This window comes from Diabrotica undecimpunctata, chromosome 1 (genome assembly GCF_040954645.1).
Source record: "Diabrotica undecimpunctata isolate CICGRU chromosome 1, icDiaUnde3, whole genome shotgun sequence".
In the NCBI taxonomy this organism is placed as follows: Eukaryota; Metazoa; Arthropoda; class Insecta; order Coleoptera; family Chrysomelidae; genus Diabrotica; species Diabrotica undecimpunctata.
In genome coordinates, this window is record NC_092803.1 from 43805506 (window position 1) to 43825670 (window position 20165).

Consider the following 20165-nt stretch of genomic DNA (forward strand, 5'->3'; position numbering starts at 1 on the left):
TAGTAATAACTAATAATAATTACAAAGCAATAGTAATTACCTGTTATTATTCTTAGGAAATCTAAATAAACTTATTCCTTTTCCTGTCACAGATGAACATCCGCGAATCGCACAAATATATCCAGACATTTTAAATATAAATTAAACTTTTAACTATAAACTATAACTATAAACTTATATATTTAACTATAAACTATAACTATAACCTTTTAACTATAAATAAATTATATAAATGGTCAAATGCACTTGTTGTGTCGAGTATTTACCATAGACGCCTACGGACTATCGAAAACAACCAGAATTAAAGAATAAGCACGTGTTTTTGACAGTAATACAACCAGAATCGGGCATGCGTATACAAAAATGGTACACGCTTTTGGACCGCTATGTCGCTTCTATGTGTCTCTGTTATTCTAGGCTAATGACGATGACGAGAATGGACGTGAGTGGTGGGTTGTGATTTCACGAACTGCTACTTTGTCACTGCTACAACGCTGTCACAGTCCCAGTCCGCTTCAACTGGAATAATATAGCAGTGACGTTCAGTCACGTTTTATTCTACTTTGACTGCACCATAGATCGTATTTGCGACAGTGACAACGTTTACTTACTCCCACCCAGACTGTTTCGTCGCGACACGGTTTAACCACGTTTAACCGTGTGTGTATGTAGCAGTGGTAGCAATAGTAGCAGGGTAGCAGTCAAGATTAAACTGCTCCAAAAAATCACTGCTTTTTGTCACCGTGAGAATACTGGAGCAGTCACATCTTGTCACAGCTGCACAAAAATCGCAGGTTGGCCCACCCGGACGTGAATCAAGGGCGGTGACAATTTGCCGTGATTCCAGTGTTGTCAACAATGAATAAGACATTACGCGCTTGTGGTTTCAAACTCACAGCGTTGCCATGCACAACGTAAAAGATAACATTTAGTAAATTTTAATAAAGTTTAGTACGGTTGATCTAGTTGATCGATAAATAGTAGTACATAGTTTAAAATTCTAATCTAAATCCGAACCGGACAAACCAGACGAACCTTAAAAAAATTCGGAAATATAGCATATTCACTTTTATTTTAAAAAAGCGTATAAAAATAACAAAGCTTCTTTATTTAATACTGACAAACTAGAAAAGGTATTTCCTGCTTCAAAATATTCATTTTAACGCTTGAGTAAATTAGAAGCGCATCCAGATTCGGTAAAACTAAATTGATATACGCCAAAATTACATTTTTTATATTCAACTTCATCGCGAACAAATTCCCTCTTTCAGTTTTTAATGCATCTTCCAACCGATAAATCTACAATGACAGAATATGGAATCTCATTCGCATATTTCGCCGCCTTCACGCCTTTACTCGATTCTTTTCAAGTGTAAGCCTCCGATTTTATTTGCCCTAGAAATAAAGGTAACGTTCCTTTTATTTTTTACATTTAGGCACCAGGTTTTGTCTTTCGTAAAATAGGGGATAGTCCGGAGGTTTTGCCAGAAGAGATAAATTGGATGTAGTTTTCAGTTATGAGAAGAAATAAAATGGAACGAGAAGAAATAAAATGGAAAGTTGAGTTTGATGGAGATTAAATACAGAACAGATAAATTCAAAAAGTAAAAACTTATTATGGTTAGGTTTACATATTTGTAAATTTTCCACTTGCACGTTTACCTGAGACTTAGTTTTTTTTCAATTTCTTAATGTTTTATAGACTAACGTATTCAGAGTATATATAACAGACAGCAAATAACCGAAAGCATACTACTGTGGTTTGACCCTTGAAAGAGCTTTAACAATACATCCAAATGAAGCCATCGGTCAAAATAAAAAAAAAATCACCTAAAAATCAAATTTTGAACATTTACATTAGTGCTCTCATACAGTTTTCCTTGTGGTTTTATGGTTTAGTTTGTTAAGTTTTAATCTTAAGAATTTTCACAACATCACAAAAACCTACAAATTTTTCGTAAGTATGAACCCTGTTTTTACTTATATTCTTATATCATTACTTTCTGTAGAAAACTAAGGATGCTTTTAAAAAATAATAAAAGCAAAACCTATTCTAGTAAACTAATGAAGTATTGTTCTGAAGCTATTTTCTTGTGGCATTTTAAATTAATTACTATTTAAATGGGAATAAGGCACAATTAAAGGTTAAAATACGTTTATATCCCTCACTTTAATCTTAATAAGCTGCATATCTTTTGTACGGTAAATCACGTGCAAATTCTTTGTCTCTATATATGTTTGCATATTTTAATAGATTTGTAGATGACCTGATAATGTGTATGAATTAATGCACGAAACGTCTTCAACAAAATGATGAACTAGCTGCTATCCTTTCTTTTATTCTCCAACCTTGACCGAGAACCCTCCACTATCATAGTGAACTACATTTAATATATATATATATATATATATATATATATATATATATATATATATATATATATATATATTAAACCAACAACCGCTGCATTCAAATACCTTGGATGTTGGATTACCTAAAATCTGGATCCATCCTTCGAAATTCAATGTAGAATTGAACAGGCAAGAAACTCATTTCAAAAATTCAAGCCTCTATTATCCAATAACTCATTAAATTTGGAAATCCGTGAAAAGTTTACAAGATGTTACGTGTGGTCTGTACTTTTATATGGATGTGAAACTTGGACTTTAAACGCCGATATCATGAATAAAATCGAGGCGTTTGAGATGTGGTTGTATCGAAGGATACTAAAAATTCCATGGACTAGTAGAACCAGAAACGAAGAAGTTCTTCGAAGAATGGGACATCAACGAACTCTATTAAATATTATTAAGAGGCGTAAACTAGAATATCTTGGACATATAATCAGAGGACCAAGATATGAGTTCCTTCGGCTAATTCTCAACGGTAAAATCGAAGGAAAGAAATGGATAGGACGGAAGAAACTCTCTTGGTTGAGGAATTTGTGGCAGTGGACAGGTTTGACAGCGGACCAATTGCTACACGTAGCGCAAGACCGAGATCAGTATAACAATATTATAAGCATGGTAGTCGCCGACGTTCCGTAGGGATATGGCACTCTAAGAAGAAGATATATATATACATATATATATATATATATATATATATATATATATATATATATATATATATATATATATATATATATATATATATATATATACGTGCCGCTTCCCATATGAGTTGGCCCACCTATGGAATTTGCAGTTTAAGTCGATTACCATAAACAAATTATACTTTGCAGGTTGTTATAAGTTCCCATATTAATTAATATGGCGTTTTTATTAATATTTATTAAAACGATTACCCTTATGGTTTTTTATTTACTTTCAACAAAAAAAAATCACTAAACCCTGGCTATGTATTCACTTATGTCAACATACGTTGATTTTTTCATAATTACGTTAAATCCAGAGGTAGCTATGGAAAAATGACATCAAAACAATAATATTGTCAGTTAATGTCAAATGTAATTTGTATTATTGTAGAGCTTTTTGCCGTTTGTGGATTGTACAATGGGTCGAGGTAAAGTTATGAGAAAATTTGTTCAATCATTATTATATTTTTTAATTCTGGAAAATCCAATTCGAAAATCGCGAATATGTTGCAATAGTCACGCTATAGTGTAAGAAATATAGTCAGAAGATACAAAAATACAGGTTAGGTCGTCACAAAACCTAGAAATGTACGAAAAAGTAAAATAACCGAAGCAGATAGAAGGGCATTAAGACGTATTATAGTAAAAAATCGACGAGCAAATGGAGTTAGGGATTTTATGCAGTGACGTTATTGAAAAACACGTTTCTAGATCAACATGTCACCGAGAGGCCCACAAATTAGGATTTGGTACTTACAAAGTAAGTTTTATAGTTGAAAAATTTAGTACGAATTGTTTTTAATAAATTTCATTTTATTTTAGGCTAAGGAAAAGCCACTTTTAACATTAGCACAAAAGAAAAATAGACTAAAATGGTCAAAATAGCATAAAGATTGGACTCAGTCGCAATGAGATTCAATACAATGGAGTGATGAGTCCAGATTTGAAGTGTGTGTTGGAGACAGTACGAGTCGCGTCATTCGCAGGAAAAATGAAGCAGTCAGTCGGGGCAGCATGTCGTCTAAAGGTGTGGGAAAGTTACATTTTATCGATGTATGTATATATATATATATATATATATATATATATATATATATATGTATATGTCGCAGGCAATAGGTGTAACACGTCATTACTTTCATTATTACTTTGTTTAACTGAAATTATGCGCCATTTCAGGGACTGCCGTCCCTGGCAGACGGCAAACGGTGATACCAGCCTAATGATTGAACGTTACAGCTGTTTAAAATTGTTTCAAAATATTTTTATTCTGTTGTTTTAAAATATTTCTATTCTATGTACCTATATGTAAATTCTTAGTCCTAAGTTTTAATTTGCCTAGCCGGCAACCCTGTCAGCCCTAGGCAAAGTCATTACAATTTTATAAGGGTAGTATGTTTCCATATGTTGACATAAGAGCACAAAATAAAGAACGTGTGAAGAGATTTCATTTTATAAGTTATTTCTTCACCCTATCGAACAACTATTTACCACCACGATTAACCAGCACAGTCAATTTAATTCAACAATTTAAACAACAGCGTCTGACGGTTGTATGTTTAGTCAATTCAGCCGTTCGAATTAAGATTTTACCACATATCTCGTTGCAAGTGTTTATTACTATATAAATATGGATATCCACAAGGGTGTACTTTATGAAAAAGTAAACCAATACTATCAAGTGAACAAAGACGCCAAAAACCCGTGGAATTATGATGAAATGAATGAGTTAAAAACAACTTAAACCTAAGCTTAAATCATTCGGACTGTAACACCGTTCGCCTAAAGCGTAGACGGCAGTCCTTGAAATGGCAAATAATTTCAGTCAAACAAAGTAATAATGATTGGAATACAGCGTTTGCCAGCAATATGTAATGACTAGACTTTTCACGATTGCCCACGACATATATATATATATATATATATATATATATATATATATATATATATATATATATATATATATATATATATATATATATATATATATTCTTTGCTGTTTGTCCTATTATGGGGAGGTAGTAGACATAGACCTGAAATTTGAATATCAGTGAATGTAAAACACAACACTCAATAATACCCAACACACAAAAATATTAAAACAAGTAGCCTACACTCAAAATTGAGTAAGGTATATTAAAAAGACGAAAAAAACCGACTCTTTGTTTCATGTCTAGCTTCCTGACTAAAAAGGCCCATAAAGGAAAGCATTCGAATTGGAACGCGAAAGGGAATACAGCAACCGTGATAAGAAAGTAGCTTTTAGTTCGTCTAGAAGGTAAAACTGCCAAAGTGAAATGACACAAGTTCACCCTTTAAAGCTTAGTAACTTTATAGAGTTGTTTAACAAAGTTAAAGAGCAATTCAATATACACAAGTGCAGCCCTTTGTTATCGGTGTATATATCTGCACCAAGAATTGAGCTGATGGATTTAGTTTGAAACACACATCTCTTAATTCAAAGACATTCATTTCGAGGAAAGGTTGTCGTCAAAAGCAGTATGCGGAAATAGCACTAATTTGAGTTTGAGCCATAAAAACTAATCGAAGGTTGATGGAGACTTTATTTAATATAAAGTCTTCAACTGATTATCTTTCAGTTTTAATTTAAACATCACAATTTTTTAAATGATCTCCTTTTCTAACATTGGAAAAAAATCGAAATTTTATACACAAGTTTAAAAGTGAAAAGCCCGTTTCGACTGCGCCACTTTCAATATCCATAATTTTTTATTACAGTATTATAGAGTAATTCCAATAGATAGAAGAATTCCAACGTCAATCTAAAGGAAAAACTCTATAAAACAGCCATAGAACGAGCTATGATGTACCCAACTGAATATTAGGCAGGTAAAAAGAACGAGGAACAACAAATGTATGTTTCAGAAATAAGAATCTTTACATGGGTGGGTGGAGTGACAAAAAAGGATAATATTAAGAATTAGGGAAAGTCTAGGGGTGGCACCAATTATTGCCAAGATGAATATGGTTTGGTCAATTTCAACGTAGAGACGCTAATCGCCTAATATGAAGAATTGCCGATTTGCGGGTTCCTGAAAGGAGTAGAAGAGGAAGACCAAAGAAGACCTGGGAGAGACGCTTAGGCAGAACATGTCGGTAAAGAAAAAGAGAATAATGATGATTCTGAAAAAGAACAAAAATTGATTTTAAGGAAATCAAACAAGATGAACAAACTTTACTATGTGGTAAGTCTAAATTTATATTATGTAATGTGTAAAGTTATTATATATATATATATAATATATATATATATATATATATATATATATATATATATATATATATATATATATAATCATCTATCCATCCATTCATTCAAATATTTTTTATTTCGTTTTCGCGTAAAATTTAATCATCCAAAACAGTTTTGGGGATTTATTTTTCACAAACATATCCCTATTTATTGACAGAACCGTGCACCGTTAACAGAAACACGGATTAGGCGTCGGAGACAAACACTTCATACCAAAATTCTAGTTTATCGAAAATTTTATGCCCCAATAAACACAAGTGACAGGGATTTTAGATTTTAGAGAAAATAAGGGATAGTTTTGTTATTATAACGGTTATATTTTCAGTTTAATAAAAATATAAATATCGTGTATGTAACCTAATTCCATGTTTTAATATATTTTCGTCTCAGTTTTGTGTTTGAGTTGTTTGTCTATTTAACTGCTATTTTGAGTCGCATTTTTTGTCACTAGTCATTAAAATTTTCTCGGTGTTACAGTTTTGTAAATGTATATAAACATTTATAAAATATTAACAGACTTTGTTTTAGTTTTGATTCTCTTCGTATATTTAGCCAAGATTCCTTGTACAAAAACAGCTGTTTTAAAAACTAAACATTACAAGTTGAGTTCCATCTGCTAAATGATACAGTGTGTTTGAAATAAGAGACGAGTTCCCTCTGCAAAACGACACAGACGTGTGTTTGGGTTAAAGGTAGTGCATCCTACCTTACGCCACTTTGCTTCGGTCTTGTGAGAAAGACAGTTCCTGGCTTAGGAATGTGCTAGTGCTCGCTGCTACATGGTAAAGCACATAATATACTCAATATATTGTATACACCATATCTTGTTGCTGCATCATCTCAAGTACCGTTCACTTGGTAGATACATTTGCTGCAAATTCTTATTTGTTGTTTAGAACTTTATCTCAGTTTGTGAAGCGATTGAACATTGTCAATTAAGAACATTTTACATTTGTTTTTTTTTATTTACTGTATTGTATATTTGTATTTGTTAACACCGATTATATTTCATGTGTGTTTTTATATTAATAATAAACGTGGTATATATACAAAATTATTCTACTGCGTTGCGTCTTTATTTAGACTCGACATTTTTTGAGGAATTCTTTATGCCTGCCGTATTTCATAATACATTCGATGTGTAATATCTTTTTATTATGTATAGTATGTTTGCGGTTATTATAATAGGTTTGTCTTTTAGTTGTTAAATACTTTGTCGCTTTGTTTGAGCCATCAGTGTTCTATCCTTAAAATGGTTGTCTTTTTGGTGTCGTTTTGTATTAACTAATATTTAAGTTTGTAGATATTTTTGTTTAGTTATATTTGTATGTTTGTTTATGTATATTTATGTTTGATTTTACTTCTTTTTAAAATAAAGTTTTATATAGTCCTCTGGCTTTGATTTTTTTCTATTTTAATATGAATTTGATATTGAAAAACCAATGGGATCTAGATTGAATATAGACATTCTTCTTCCTTTCCGATGACCTCGATTGTTATATAAAGGTCATCGTATGTGCAGAACGCAACACTCGGATACTGGCCTATCAAAACAAATTTAAATAAACTGCAAAACCAAGCTTAAAAGCTACAGGACAATGTTCCTCCTCCTCAATCCTTGAGCTCTTCTCAGGACGTGGTAACACTCTAAATAGTATGAGTTTGCTGTCTCCATTAGCTGCGATCTCGTGCTAAATGGGCTGTATTTTAGCGATTTTCCCATCAGAGTCTTTATTTGGTCTGCCTGTCGTGTTAAAGATGTTCCTCTCGGTCTTTGGTTTTCTACCTTTCCGTCTACTACCAATAGTTCCCCAGTCTCCTTTCTTCTGGTTACGTGATCGAAGTAATTTACTTTTTTAACAGCCTGTCCAGAATTGAGAGGTTGGTTCTGTGTTCTATCCAGGACCCGCGTAGAATTCCATAGAACCACATTTCAAAGGCTTTCATCTTATTCTATCGATTCTTTTAAGAGTCCATGTTTCAGTTGTATACTCTAGCAAGAGGAAAATAAAGGATTGACCAAGCTGAGCTTAATATTCTTTAATATTATTAGGTCTTTCCATATTTTAATTAATTTAACTGTTGCCTTTCGGGTTATTACTAGCTTTCGCTTGATTTCTGAGGATTTATCGCCATTAAATTCGTCAACTACTTCGAAATTCGCCATTTGGTGTATGTGCGATAGATTATTATTTGCCCTGTTTACGATCATTAATTTTTGTTTTCTGGTGTTGATCTGAAGTCCGAATTCCTTGATTATCCGGCTAAGTCATTCGCTGATGGTAGTTATTTCGACTTCATTCGTTACTGGTATATATGCGTATCGCAATTAACTGATTTTTGTGCCTCCTATAGCGATTCCTTCATCCTCCTTCCTTTTTTGTTTTGAACACATTTGAATGTGTTCCGTGTACTTTAACTTTGGCATTAGTTTTTATCATAGCGATTTCTTATTAGGTTAACTAGGTGGTTATGCACTCCCATATATCCCATTATACTCCAGAGAGGATCCCATCTTAATGAATCGAAAGCATTTATGTAATCTACTAAACAGAGCAGCATTCCTATATATTGTATTCCCTCGCTTTTTCTATTATCTGTCTGGTGTTCAATATCTGCTCACGCGTTTCTTTCCCTGGTACGAATTCGCATTGTTCTTCGGACTATCTCTGAAAGTAGAAAACTCTTTAGCCGTTAATTAATTATATGTAGCAGGATTTTGCATGAGAACTAAGGGCAATGGTTCTGTAATTGCTGCATACGGTTAGTGGTCCTTTTTTATGGATACGGATAAAGGTTGATTCGCACCATTCATTCACCTGTGATTCACATCATGTTGCATATATTCAGTATTTCTTCAAATCTCTCTATTTCTGCTTCTAAAATGATTGATTCTGCCTCGTTGATTGCATGTTTCTCATATTGTGAGACTGATGCATCTGCTAAAAACCCACAGTATAGTGGAGATAGGTAGGTAGATGATATGTTCTCCAGTTGGCTCCATGGTTCCCATGGATCAGAAGCATTGAACAAATTTTTGATGAACAGTAACTGTAAAGAAGAATTATTCAAATTCATTATCAAAAAAAAAACCAACAACCGACTACCATTTCTGGATGTGTTCATGACAAAGGAGAATATAGGATACGTAACTAAAGTCTACAGAAAACCAACCCACACTAAAGGATAGATATTCAAATTATCACTTAAACCACAACATAAATATCAAAAAGAGAATCATATACAGCCCAAAACACCTGCTCCAACGAAAATGCATTCTAGAAATAAAAAACCTGCTAGCATTTGAACAAAAAATGATTATACATTGTTATTTGAAAAACAAAGAATTTCACAAGATTGAAGAAAGGAAACAACAAAATACAAAAACAAACTAGATTTGCTCACAAGAAGGGATTTGAAGGAAAAATAATACCATATGTAGAAGGCTTATCATAAAAATAAAAAGGATAGGAAAATACATACAACACAACAACATTTAAAACAAGCAATACACAGATAGATCTATTCTTTACTATTTCTTACCAATACTGAAAGAAGTCAGTAATGTAAGACTATATGAATATTAATGAGTTAATAATTATCTAAATAAGCAGAGAAAGATCAGAATCTGATATCAAACCCAGAATACCACAACACGTCTCAAAATGATCTAGACCTGATTAATTTCTTTCAGAATACAGATTAGAGAAGACAAAATACAGCCTTGCCTCACTATACGCATGATTTTCACATAGTCAGTGTGTTCACCTTCAACTCTGAGATTTGCTGTCCAGTAGAGACTTTTAATTATTTTCAGATCTTGGTTCTTAATTCCTGTTCAGGAAAGCTGACTTACCTCACCAATATAATTTCATATCATCAATTTCGGTTTCTAGAAAGTCATCAACGATATACCAAGTCCATAGAATAATGGATATAATAGATAGGTCACTAAAAGAGAAGACAGTTTGGGCCACCGTTTTCCTTACCATCGAAAGTTTGAATCTCGTGGTGCAAGTTTTTGATACCCTTTGGCGCAAAGGACTTAAATATAAATTATTATAGATTTTGCCCAAGAAATACACAGAATGATTGGAATCACAAGTTTTGGATACAGCTTTTCGGTTTGAGCAAGAAAAAGCCTTCAATGCAAACGTACCCTAAGGTAGTATGTTGGGACCAGTCGTGTTTGTTTAAATAAAGGTCACGAAGACGCAATAAAAAAACTGCAAACCTCTGTTAACAATCATAACAACTGGATTAAATGCTGACGAATTAAATTAAACGAAATGATGTTAGCGCATATTCATTTGACAAACAAAAAAAAACGACAAGCCTGTCAGTGTATATAGTACTAAATGCCATGGACTGATACTGAAAAATGTTTGGCTACATTAGACTATGACTATAGGATATGCTGGAGAACCCATGTTAAAAAGAAGAGAGCTCAACATCAAGTACAAAAAAATGTATTGGGTATTAAAAAGACAATCCACCCTATCAATCTACAACAAAATGCTTTTGTATAAACATATACTAAAGTTAATAAACACATGGCATGCAGCTGTGGATTTGCGCCAGGAAAAAAAATTTAGACATCATCCAGCGATTACAAAATAAACTACTAAGGAGCATTGTTAACGCCTCTTGGTACTATAGAGTCTAGAAATTGATACTCCTAGACTAGCGAAAACTTTACAAGAGTTACGAGCAAAAACTCCTTTAACACGTCAATTTTAACGCCATCTAGCTCCTTGACAACAAGGATTTGGGTAGAAAACTCAAGAAAAAAAGCCTTTCTAGTTAGTTAAGTGAAAAGTGCAAAGCAAAGTATAATGCAATTGATGCTACACGTTAATATGTGTTTAATAAATTAATAGAACCTAATAGATACTAGTGAGTTTGTGCATAGTCTATTTAGTAATAATTCAGGTTAAATAAACTGCTATTTTTTTCATATTGATTAATTAAATTGTAACGTTCATGGGAATTTTATTCGTGTTTATAAAAAAAATATGCCAAATAATCATTCTAATTAAAATTCTAAAAGCACACATATCGGTATTCCCGCCAATTTAAATTCTCAAGCGTGATTCTCTACCACAAATATGTTCATCTCGATCACTTCTGAGTCTGTACATTGACAAGTCACAATCTCCTATACGATTATCTCCTATTTTTCTTATAATCCAAATTTTACATGCATGACGTTCTTCTACCTCACTTAAAAAGATAAAAAACAGCCCCGGAACTCAGTATGTGACTTACATATAGGAAATTGAGTATAAATGTCATGTTCTCTTAAAATATTGGTCAAATTTTTATTGCGATATGTCTTTACAATTTCTCCAAAAAAACAAAATATCTTTACTCTAGTAGGCAAATTATTCCTTGCATGTCGACAACGTCTTTTGCCTGTTTCGTATTTTTCCCAAGTTTATAATCGACATGTCTGTCTATCATGAAAACTTTCGTCTGCTTCTGAACTTTACAAAATAAGCAACTTAGATATTTTCCTAAACTTTGTGGCATGAACTGTCTTTTTTGTTTTTATTCCAACAGGTCTCGAAGTTGCTGTCGAGCTGAATAGGAATTGTTTAGTGTTATTTTTGATAAATATCAGCAGAATTAACTTTTGATGACTAAAATAAATATGATAGTTGTGTTTTATTTTAATAGAGTTCACCATTTTCTTTTCCTTTATCCCTATACAGGGTGAACTTTATACATACTAATTAATGTTTTCCCTGTTTCTAATTTCGGTAATACTAAAATTAATTCGATTCAGAAATATGCCCTGTCTCATTGTCCCTCACCAGATCATCTTTGATCAATCAGCGATTGATTGGATGATTCCCATTTTAACGTTGATTTTCACCGTTCATTTTTCAATATAAATTATTACATAATAATGAATATCATCCACGTTTCATGCCTTAATTAGCTCCTCTCAAAGTGCTCTCACTCTAAATTAAGTTTTGCTCCCATCATGTCTAATACGTGTTCAATTGAGAATAAGTCTGGGGATCTTGGGGGCCAATTCAAAAGATTGCCTCCAGCCTGTTCGAAGAAGTTCATGGTGACTGTCGTAATGTGTGGTCTTGCGTTATCCTGCTGAAAAAGTAGATATTGGAGCGTCTAAAGGTAATATATGAGATAAGGTTCCAGAAGTTCTTCTATATATCGCTTAGCTGTTATGTTCCCTCTGACGAAAATTAGAGATGGGCTTGAAGTGGTGTTCTACACAAAACTGTGGATTTCGTCTTTCACCACGTACATGGTGCACGCATGATCCTCAGTTTCATTACACACCGACAGCATCATAGCATAAACGAGAGTCCAATACGCGCTTATGTAACCACATTTCTTGAACCGGCATCATTTTAAGTTAACCTTACCCTAGACCTGAAGATAAACAGCAAATTGTAGTATTCGAAACCGGTCGTCCAAGCATTAATAAAATAGATTGTGAGTAAGTCTAACATTCATTTCTAGAAGTTTAAGAATATCTACAATCAGGGATCGGGTATATTTTTTTTTATAATATTATCAGGTAATATTTTTCTCAGTGTCCACTACCTTGATTACGTAAATGTGAAAACAACCCTGATAAAATCTCTCGAGGATTAACAGAAATATGAATGAAGTATGTGTTCATTACACCAGGTAAAAATATCACGCAAAACAATGGGTGGGCAGAGATTGATGGGTCTCGTGTGGCACACCTAAACATTTTTGTACATTTATATAAATACTGGCGTGATAAACATCACCGCTGTTATCAATCGTATGTTTGTTTTGTTGAGTTTTATAAACAGACTTCAAAGAAATATGATGAGTATTATTTAGTTTCATATATGTCCTGTAAATTAATGAGAGTACTACAATTTTACCAAAAAAAGCTAATATAGCGGTTGTTCTAATGCTTCTCCAATTACAAATTTCCTGTCACTTGTGACGTTAACACCGAGTATGTATTCAAAGAGCCTGTCATGCAGATTTTTGAGTGTGCGAGAGAATAAACATTTATAATGAAAATCTAGCAAAAAACTAGTAAAATGGAGCACGAATGTACTACACAAAAAAAATAATTTGCTGTTTCCTAGTGAAATATACTACTCTATAACAGTTTGAAGTTTTAACAATTTACACCAGTTTGCTAGACATCAAACGCAATACGTCAGCAATACGTCAACTGAATAGTATACTTTGGAATAACCACATCACCCGAAACACAAAAATTAGGATATACAAAAGTATCATTGAAAGCATTGCTACATATGGTTCAGAGCTTTGGGTAATAAATAAAAATGACGCATCCAAAATAAAAGCAATGGAAATGAATTATTGGAGAAGATGTTGCCAACTCACTAAAAGAGATAGAGTAAGGAATACTGAAATCACAAAGCGTATGGGCATAGACATTGACGTCCTGGAAACTATAGAATGCAAAAGGCTGAAATGGTATGGCCATGTAGAAAGTATGAATGATCAACGATGGCCAAAGAGAATGTTAAAGTGGATCTCCACCAACCGCAGGAAAAAGGGAAGACCAAGAAGATCGTGGAGACAAGAAGTAAAAGGTGCAATGGAAGATAGGGGTCTACAAGTAGATGAGTGGAACGATCGCAAGCGTTAGAAGCTAGGTTGCGAGAAACGGCGGCAGCTGTAATAAACTCGTTATATATATGCTAGACATCAAGAGAACATGAAGCCCAAATCTCCTACCTTGACTAGTTCCTGGCGAGATAGGGTCAAAGAAACATTAAAGCTTTGGCCACACATAACCACATTGTACGTGTTTGCGCGCCAGAACAGAAAAGCGCTCACAAGAATGAAGCAATCAAGAAGTATGAATGAGGTCGGATATTATTAATAGTATCGAGAATGGTACTAGCAAGAAATTCAAAAAAATAAAACTGACAAACAAGAATGGTTGTCACAAAAATGTCAAGAAATAAAAGATATAGATGCTAAACACAACACTTTCAATATGCATACACGTACTAAAGAAGCATCCTGATTATTTAATAAAAAGGAAGCAGGCATCTTGTTAGACAATCTTGGTAAAATTATACCAAATACCAGTCACAAATCTCAATGAATGATAATCGGCACGTATATTTCGAAGAATTTTGTGATTATAGTAAGCACATTCGAGGAATTACAAATTATACTAAATATAAATATTACAACATAAACAAGGACCAACACAGATGATCCAGACGTATAACTAACTATAAATTGGAGTGAGATAGAACAATTCCAGGAATAGATCTACCTAGGCCAGACTCTGATACTTGACAAAAAGAACCAAAGTGCGGATATCACTAGAAGAGCAAGACTGGCATGGACAGGATTTGGAAAACTCAGAGGATAGTGAAGAACTGCAAACTACCTCAATAATTAACGTAAGGTAAGGTTTATCAAAGTGTTCAACCAATGCATCCTTCCTATAATGACATATGGATGTCAAACCTGGACCCTAACCAAGGCAAATATGAATAAATTAGCCATAACAGAAAGGACATTGAAAGGAGCAATGTTATTGTCAGATAAAAAAAGGAACGACTGGGAAAGATCAAAAACAAAAGTTGAGGATATCACAACAAATATTGCCAAAGCCAAATGGAGCTTCGCAGTTCACACCACTAGACAAAAAGAATAACGTTAGAATTCCACAATACCAAATTGGAGACCTTACAAATGTAGACGACTAAGAGGAAGACCACAGGTGAGATAGTAGAACGACATAAAAAGAATAGCCAGAACAAATTGGAGGTATGTTGCTCAGGATAGAGATCGATGGAAGGAGTTGGGAGAGGCCTATGTTTAAAAATGTACGAGAGAATGCTAAGGAGAAGATATAACAACAGAAGAGGTTAAATACGTATTGTCAATATCTATAAAATAATAAAGGGGTAGAACACGATGAAATAAGTCTTAAAAGTCATAAAAAATGCAGACCCTTTGAATATCTTGGTAAAAATGTTTAATCTGATTTACCTAAGAGGAAAAATTACAACTTTGCTGAAATCTATGTTTATCACATTGCCTAAAACACATTCAGCAAATAAATGCTTAGATTACCGCCTAATTACCCCAGTGGGCCATGTGTTGAAAAATATTTTTAAATGTACTTCATATTAGAATTTATAAAAAATGAATATTTTATGAGAGACATGCAGTTTGTATTTTGTGGAGATTTCGTAACAAGAGAAGCCTTCTTTAATATTCAGATCCGAGTTCAGCGATCTACGGATATGTCAGTGTCAATATAGGCTTGTTTTACAAATCATGAAAAGGCTTTCGATCGTGTCCAACACGTAAATCTTCTGGATGCTCTTAAAGAGGTTGACCTGTACAATCGTGATTGAAAGTTAATTGCCAACTTGTACTGAAACCAGACTGCCTAAATAAAAGTTGATGACCAGTTATATGAGTTATATGAAGAGGTCAGAATTATAAGAGGTTAGCATAATTACATACTATCGCCGCTGTTATTCAACGTTTACAGCAACAAATAAGAGAGAATGCCCTCTATAATAGCAAAGAAGGACTGACGATAAATGGTATAAAAATAAACTAAGGAAACCGACCAAACCGATGTAATTGCAGACACTCTGGAGAGTTTACAAGAGTTGCTCGATCGAGTTGCATCCATACGTTCTGATTTCGGGCTTAATGTGAATGTAGAAAAAACAAAGTGGTTGGGGGTCTCAAAAATAAAAAACATCAGTGGCACATTGGAAGTGAATGGTCAACAAGTAGAACCAGTTTAATCCTACAAATATCTGGTTGCCAGCTTACTGAAAACTAGAATAATATGCTAGAGGTTTTTGAAAGAATCGAAACCAGTTTTTGGTAGTCACAACCTTAGCATGACGCTACGAAGTCAGGTGCTGCGATACTGCGTTGCTATGTATTTAGCATTTTGTATGATGTCATGGAAGCTTGGACTCTTACCTGTCCCACGTGTAAAAAACTGGTAGCCTTTGAGATGTAGGATGCTCAGAATATCTTGGACGAACAGGGTGCATAACGAAGAAGTCCTTTTAAGATTGGATAATAAAGATGAAGTTCTATTTACTATAAAAATAAGCAAGCTTTAATATTTTCCTGATTAAGAACTTTGTTTAGCTATGGTCCCTTTGAAGTTTTAAAGCAGGGGCATTAAAAATACGAATTGGCAAGGTTTTTAAACATGATCGTACGCGTGTATACAATATTTGATCAGAAACGAATTGAAGTTTTGGTTATACAGGAACGAAATGAAGTTCTGGATGTAAGTAAAACCACCAAATCCAAAATAACCGTTTTATTGACACTAACCCGGTTTGTAGCGACTTGAAGCGTTAGGACCTCTGGTTTGATTTTTACCGACCACTATTTCTGATCTGTTACGTGCTTTTGTAAATGAATTACGATGTCAAATAAGAAATTAAGGCTATACATGCAATAATAATATTTGAGAAATTAGCGTTCGTTCCATGTGGCAATAAAATCCATTGTTGATGAGAGTATATTGGAAGAATATGAAGTATCCTTCACATCTCCATGTGAAGGAGAGTAACAAGTAAACAGTTCTAAATTTTCTTCATTTGTTCTCAAAACAGGTAATTTAAAACATGTATAATTAGCCTCTCAAAATAAATAATCAGTTAAAATTAAAGATGATAAAGGGAATAGTGTCAGTGAACACAAACCCGTTAAATAAATATTAAAAATATGGAAATCAAATTTGGAATTCTCCATCGTTCCTATAACCTACCCAACAAACGGTTCTATAAGTTACTAGCATTCCTTTGTGTCTAAACTCTTTCATCAAACAAATCAACGGAATAAAATTACAAGACGTCATTTTATCAAGATAAAATTTCACTTACCTCCAAAATGTGTTCCGCTTGGGCCTCTCTATCCAATTTTCTGGATGTTGTCGTAATGATACCTGAAACAAGGAACCCTTTTTAATGGAAATAACACAAACCAGACCGACTCAATTAATTTGTTTCATTAGGAAAGTTACTCAATGAATGAGAAACTAATCCCGGAGAAGTGTTTGCTTAAACAAACTTATTGTAATTTCGAAGTATCTAATTTACATAGTATTGTTATTTAAAGGATGAGTTTTCCTTCTAATGGAAATAGAGAGTACAAAAATTGACATAGGCGTAACTTCCATAATGATAACACAAAAAATTTATATTAGTAAATAATGCAATTACGTGTATTGTTTAAATAATACAACTAGCAAAGTGAGCATCAAAGCAAAATTAATTCTAAATATAAAGCCTGCATCATATAACCCATAATATTGTCACAAAATTAAGAATAAAACAAAAATATACTCAGAGATGCTGAAAAAAGAGACTATGATTTGCATCTAGTAATACAAATAGATAAATAGAATTTTGTTTTTATGATAACATTTACGCATTTTGCTCGACTCCGTACATTTTTGGCTATGGGTGTCTCTTTGGCTCTTGCACTAATATATATTATACCCCGTATCTACTATAAGATTGTCACTACATCTAAATCTAAATATTTCTCGTTCTATCTTTTGTTAGTCTGGCCGTTAAATACTATTCGGTTATTTCATCTCTCGTCCTTTTGTCGAATAATATTACGTGCAATGGTAAAGATAATTTTATCACTTATTCCATAACGATTATAACTTTTGTCACATCTATAAATCCTCTATTATTCTTCATTGACTCCTGCGACTGATTTTTTTACCTATTCATTGCTCTTTTAGATTTTATCAACATTTATTTATTGCTATTTTACTTTCGAAGTGTTTAGACTTCTCGCGAACCATTGCTAAATATTCTCGTGTTAAAATATTATCTTGTGTATATTTTATTAATTACTCTTTGATTTCTGATGTCCGATTGATTTTATATCCCTTCTTGTATTACCATAGGTTAATACTATATCTAATGGATTACTAAAATTGAAAGGAAAAATCAGGTTATTTTTAATACTAAGTAGTTAAAGGAGATTATCAACATTTCCTTATTGCTGTCTTACTTTCTCAGACTTCATCGTGAATCTTTGTTAAATATTATCGTTTTAAAATATTAGAGGTTATCTAGATAGCTATGGATTTGTGGTATGTGTTCTGAAACCAAAATGTATAGTAGGCCGCCATTACATGACACCCTCCACAGTTCGAAGAATTACCGTTGTTTGGTATAAGTGCCTTTTGTGAAATAGCCCGTTTGCTTAACCGCCCATTCCTATATACTTTTATGGTGGATATACGTTTCTGCTGCCAATAGATTCAACGTTCCGATATCCCAGCCTGAGTACCTAATTGATAAAAGTTATATCCTTTCTACAAGCCACTCAAGCAACTGGATAATTCAGGTTGTACCAATTTTATTTTATTATTGAACGATGAAGATTATCTATGAACTAAATAACAGTGATGTGATTTATTATCGGTCTTTTAATTACATAAATATCTATATAATATATAAATATTTTCTATATAATTTTTTTTTCTAAACGAAGATCAAAATTTGGGATAAACTATGATTTTATTTTCACATAAGTATTTCTCATTCATAATCTAATGCTAAGATATAAAATGTTTGTTATCTTACGATACCATTTTAATTTTAGTTTCGTATATGCACTTCTTTCATTCATTTGTAATTCAACACCTAACAGAGACTGTTTATTTATTTTCCGAGATGATGTAATTCTCCTAGAATCTTTTAATAACTTTTTGTTCGTTACAAATAGTGTTGCCCAAATGCAAGAACAAGACGAGACTTAGACAGTCTTGGTCTTGGTCTTGCGCCAATACACCTGGTCTTGGTCTTGGTCTTGGTATTGCACTCCCAGTCTTGGTCTTGATCTTGGTCTTGCAGCAAGAGTCTTGCAAGTCTTGCAGTTACCCATTAATTAGCCTATTGCTATTTATTAAACGTTACTTAAGATCTTAGAACAACGTAACAGAGTAAGTACATTTTAAGCTTGAATTAACATAGCCATAATAAAGACTAACCAAATTAATAAATGTCTAAACAACTGACACCGGGTGGGGTTTAAAGCGACGATCTAAGCGATCCGTGCCTATGCTCTAACTAACTCGGCTATCTACCAGGCCCCACGGAAGTCAATCTGTTTCTTAATAAATGTTTGCATTTACTAAGCTTACATGTGCTAAAACATGGTTAAAACAAAAAAAAAACAAATTAATGACATAAGCATGCCTGTATTTTAAAGAACATTATCTGCCTAGAAAGGGATTGATGGACATGATGGGCAAAAAATCCACATACATGTATCAATGGCACAGATTTTTTAGGTGATAAGATAACAAACTATAATCCACTTATTAAAGCAAAATAAATGTTTTTACCAATCTTATCTCTACTTTTATATAAAAAACTAACTTGAAAAAATAAAGAATAATTAAAAAAGCAATGGTAATCAAAAGAAGTTATTTTAAATTAAGGAGATCCTACTTAATAAATACATTAATTTGCCAAAATAAAGTAGTAGGTACATAATATATGGAATTGGTAACAAGGTAATAACTATATTTTTTTACATGTCCACCTTTTCTAGAGGTTATTAAAAAGCTTGTGATATCTCCACCGAATTTTGGTTTTTCGGGAAGAAATATTTGTAATTCCTTTTTGTGAAAAGATATTAGATGCTTCCTTAAACCTGACGTGTTTCTGTTGATCATTCTCATTTTAATCTTTTTATGTAGGCACAATTTACACAAAGCAATTTGGGATGCATGAATTATTTCGAAAAACTCATCAAATTTG

At 33.0% G+C, this 20165-nt stretch overlaps 1 protein-coding gene across 1 annotated transcript in view; it reads right to left on the reverse strand.

The window, feature by feature from the left end:
• The window catches only part of LOC140442373 (fat-like cadherin-related tumor suppressor homolog), a 965522-nt gene that overhangs the window by 286782 nt on the left and 658575 nt on the right, over positions 1-20165 (reverse strand). Inside the window, exon 4 of the mRNA XM_072533469.1 lies at positions 17259-17320. Coding sequence (XP_072389570.1) covers positions 17259-17320 — 62 coding nt within the window. The remainder of the gene's footprint in view (positions 1-17258; positions 17321-20165) is intronic.